Source organism: Apaloderma vittatum, unplaced genomic scaffold (assembly GCF_000703405.1).
Source record: "Apaloderma vittatum isolate BGI_N311 unplaced genomic scaffold, ASM70340v1 scaffold10616, whole genome shotgun sequence".
Lineage (NCBI taxonomy): Eukaryota > Metazoa > Chordata > Aves > Trogoniformes > Trogonidae > Apaloderma > Apaloderma vittatum.
The window spans coordinates 27,291-30,199 of NW_009720033.1; the positions used below are offsets into that span (position 1 = coordinate 27,291).

The 2,909-nt window shown below is 57.2% G+C and overlaps 1 protein-coding gene across 1 annotated transcript in view; it reads right to left on the reverse strand.

Moving 5' to 3' along the window:
- LOC104275035 (A disintegrin and metalloproteinase with thrombospondin motifs 7-like) overlaps window positions 1-2,909 on the reverse strand; it is a gene marked incomplete at its 5' end in the record, with an annotated part of 21,664 nt that overhangs the window by 6,436 nt on the left and 12,319 nt on the right. Inside the window, 3 exons of the mRNA XM_009870872.1 lie at window positions 473-646; window positions 1,211-1,363; window positions 2,697-2,783. Of these exons, the coding sequence (XP_009869174.1) occupies window positions 473-646; window positions 1,211-1,363; window positions 2,697-2,783 (414 nt within the window). The remainder of the gene's footprint in view (window positions 1-472; window positions 647-1,210; window positions 1,364-2,696; window positions 2,784-2,909) is intronic.

A 2,909-nucleotide genomic window follows, 5' to 3' on the forward strand; every position in this document is an offset into this window, starting at 1 on the left:
CCCCCCCCCGCCCGGCCCCGACCCCGCCGGAGAGACAAGCCATGGGGAAGCAGCTCCGGGCGTCAGTGTCCAAAGGAAATACATTGCAAACCCACCCTGCAAATACCCCAAACCTGCTTCTCTGCCTGCTCTGCAGCTACCCTGCTGTCAGTGGATGGTTTCCTTCTCAGTGCTTGGAACTGGCTGGGAGGTTCCCAGAAACACGAGGGAGCAGCAGACCCGCTGCAAAGATCTGGTTCCATTTTGGAGTCTTGGCTGGCAGAGATTTGGAGGGGCACCGCAGTCTCCCCCCAGCCACGTGCCTTTCCAGCTACTAAGCATCCGCTCTGGGCAAACAAATGCTGAGCACCAGCCCAACAAGCTTCCAGCGAGAAGGAAAAATAACTGTGAGTGCAAAACACCCCATAGCAGGCACGAAGCTCCACGGCGACGCTTGGGGGTCAAGCGCCACCCCAACTGCAGCAGCCCCTACCTCTCTCCAGGAGGACGTGTACCAGTCGAGGCACGGCGTGTCCCGGCAGGGCAGCTGGGCGGGCGGTTTGTAGAGGACAGTGTGGCAGTGGAAGGGCCGCAGGAGCCTCTGGTCTCTGGTGTCAACACAATGCACATCCCGAACCTTCATCCCTCCGCCGCAGCTCCTGGAGCACTGGGAAACAACGCGAGCATCACGCCAGGGAAGGGCTGGTGCGAGGGGAACGCCTCCAGCAACTGGAGGGGCCCCCAGACACATGCTTTGCCTTGGGTTGGATGGAGTTAATTAGTTAATCCAACCTCTTTTCACCTCTTTCTCTAGTGCAAGCCAGAAAAAAGCCCGTGCAGCTCTGAATCTGCCAAAACTGTTCCTCTGAAAGCAACCTGTTTCCAGTTGCAATGGCAAGAAAGTCTCTGTGCCTCAGACAACTGATGATGCCAAGAAACGGCGCCCACCCAGAGCAAGGAGGGTTGTTTCCCACCACTGAACCTACTGCATTCCCCAAACTCAACCGCAAACCTCGCCGGTAGCGCTGAGGGGCCAGAACATTTTCCAGAGACTTGCAAACCACTCTTTGCTTAGCTTTTGCAAATCCCAGCCCAAGAGCAGGAAAAGATGATTGTGGGATGAAGCAGCTTCTCTGCCTTTGTAAGCCCTGGGGTGAGGGCAGGCACGGCTCCAGCCCCTGGCAACGATGGTCTTGCTGTGGAGGTCTGGGGACTCTGCACACCCGTTTACCTTACTCCAGTTCCCCACACGCCATGACGAACAGGGTCTCAGGGAACACCTCCGAGCAGGGACTGGTCTGTTGGCTGCGGCGCAGTCGTTGTCGCGGTTGGTGCTGCAGCGCACGGTCCTCCAGATCGCGCCCACGCCGCAGGTGACCGAGCACTGCAACACACGAGGCACAGCCTGCTCCTCTCTCTCCCGATGCCCCTCAGGATGCCCCTGATGCCCCGTGGCTACTTCTGGCCAAGGATGGAGCCTGGTGGCCCGGGAAAACTCAGGAGGACTCAACTCATCGCCTTCTCTATGGGCATTGGGAGGGGTGCTGCTCCCCAGCAAGCAGCCCTTGGTTTAGCAGAAGAAGGGGGAAAACCCTCCTCCATATCCCATTTCAGTCATTTCTGGTCTGGCTGGGACTGTCCTTTCCTTCCCTGCTCAGCTTTTGCCTTCCAGGACTGTCACACTGTGACAGCAGCAACGGCCACCCGCAGCTTGGTGGGAAACAGAGCAGCACCGGGATCTCTGGGGCTGGGGGTGCCTTTAGCTTTTTTTCTCTTAATTGGCAATGATGGCTTCAACTATTTGGCTGCTGTCTCACTGGGCTCTGTCCGTGCCCTTCTTTCACGAGCCCTGCCTGCCCAGCATGAGAAGCTCCGGTGAAGCTTTCTCTCCACCTGAACGGCAGCGCCTCCACCTCCTCTTCTGGACCCACCCCTCGCTGTCCAGACTGACCTGATGGAGTTTGTAGCAGCCTCTCCACCTGAAAAGCCTTTGCGGAGCTTCCAAACCACCCCGTGTGCCTCTTGCCACAGCAGCGCTGCCACCAACGTGGCTCAAGCCACATTCAAAGCCCTTCTATAAAACCCATGTGTGGGACTGCATTTCTGTGGACATTAAGTATTGCCCTGAGTGTTACCCAGTCCTTTGTGCAGCCTCTTAAAAGACTCCCCCAACGCTCATTCTCCTGTGCTCCCTGACACCAAAGACTGATTATTTTTGTGCTTTCTGATAAAAACACATTCCCATGAATGGCAGCAGCCATTTGACTGTCACTGCAAACACGGAAAGTGGCCCCAGGGACAGCGTGGAAGCCCAAGGAAAGCTGATAATTGCTGATAACCACCCCCTCACCGCACTTAGCACAGCCCCTTCCCTTTGCTTCAATGTGCCTTACACTTGCCATCTAAATTTCTGTCTTTTCAGAGCCTATTTTAAAATAATCTCTTCTGTACAATGGCAGGAGCTTGCTCCTGTGCCCGGGGGTCTCCAGCCAAAGTACGGGGGGCAGTCTGTGCTTTCCTGGGCAGGGATTTGGGTGAGGAGTGTGCCTGCTCCCCTCCATCGGGCTGGGAGCTTTCAGTATTTGGCCAAAATGCAAAAAAATGCCTGTGTGAGCCACGCACATGCTTTGCACACCCCAGAGAGCATCCCGGGAGAGGGATGGGTCTCTTGCCTCCAAACCAGCCACGTCAGGCGTTTAACAGGACTCGACACGTACCTCACTCCAGTTCCCGACCTCCCAGCTGGGCATCGCCGTGGTCGATGGTGGAAGTAAAGCTTCCTCCTTCTCCATCTCCTCCTCTTCCTCCTCCCAGAGCGGTGGGGGGGCAGGGGTGGGCTGGGACAACCCCTGCTCCCCATCACTGGATGCAGATGTCCCCAAGGTTGTCCACAGGGAGGGCTCCCCGAGCTCCGGGTGCTGGGACACCCC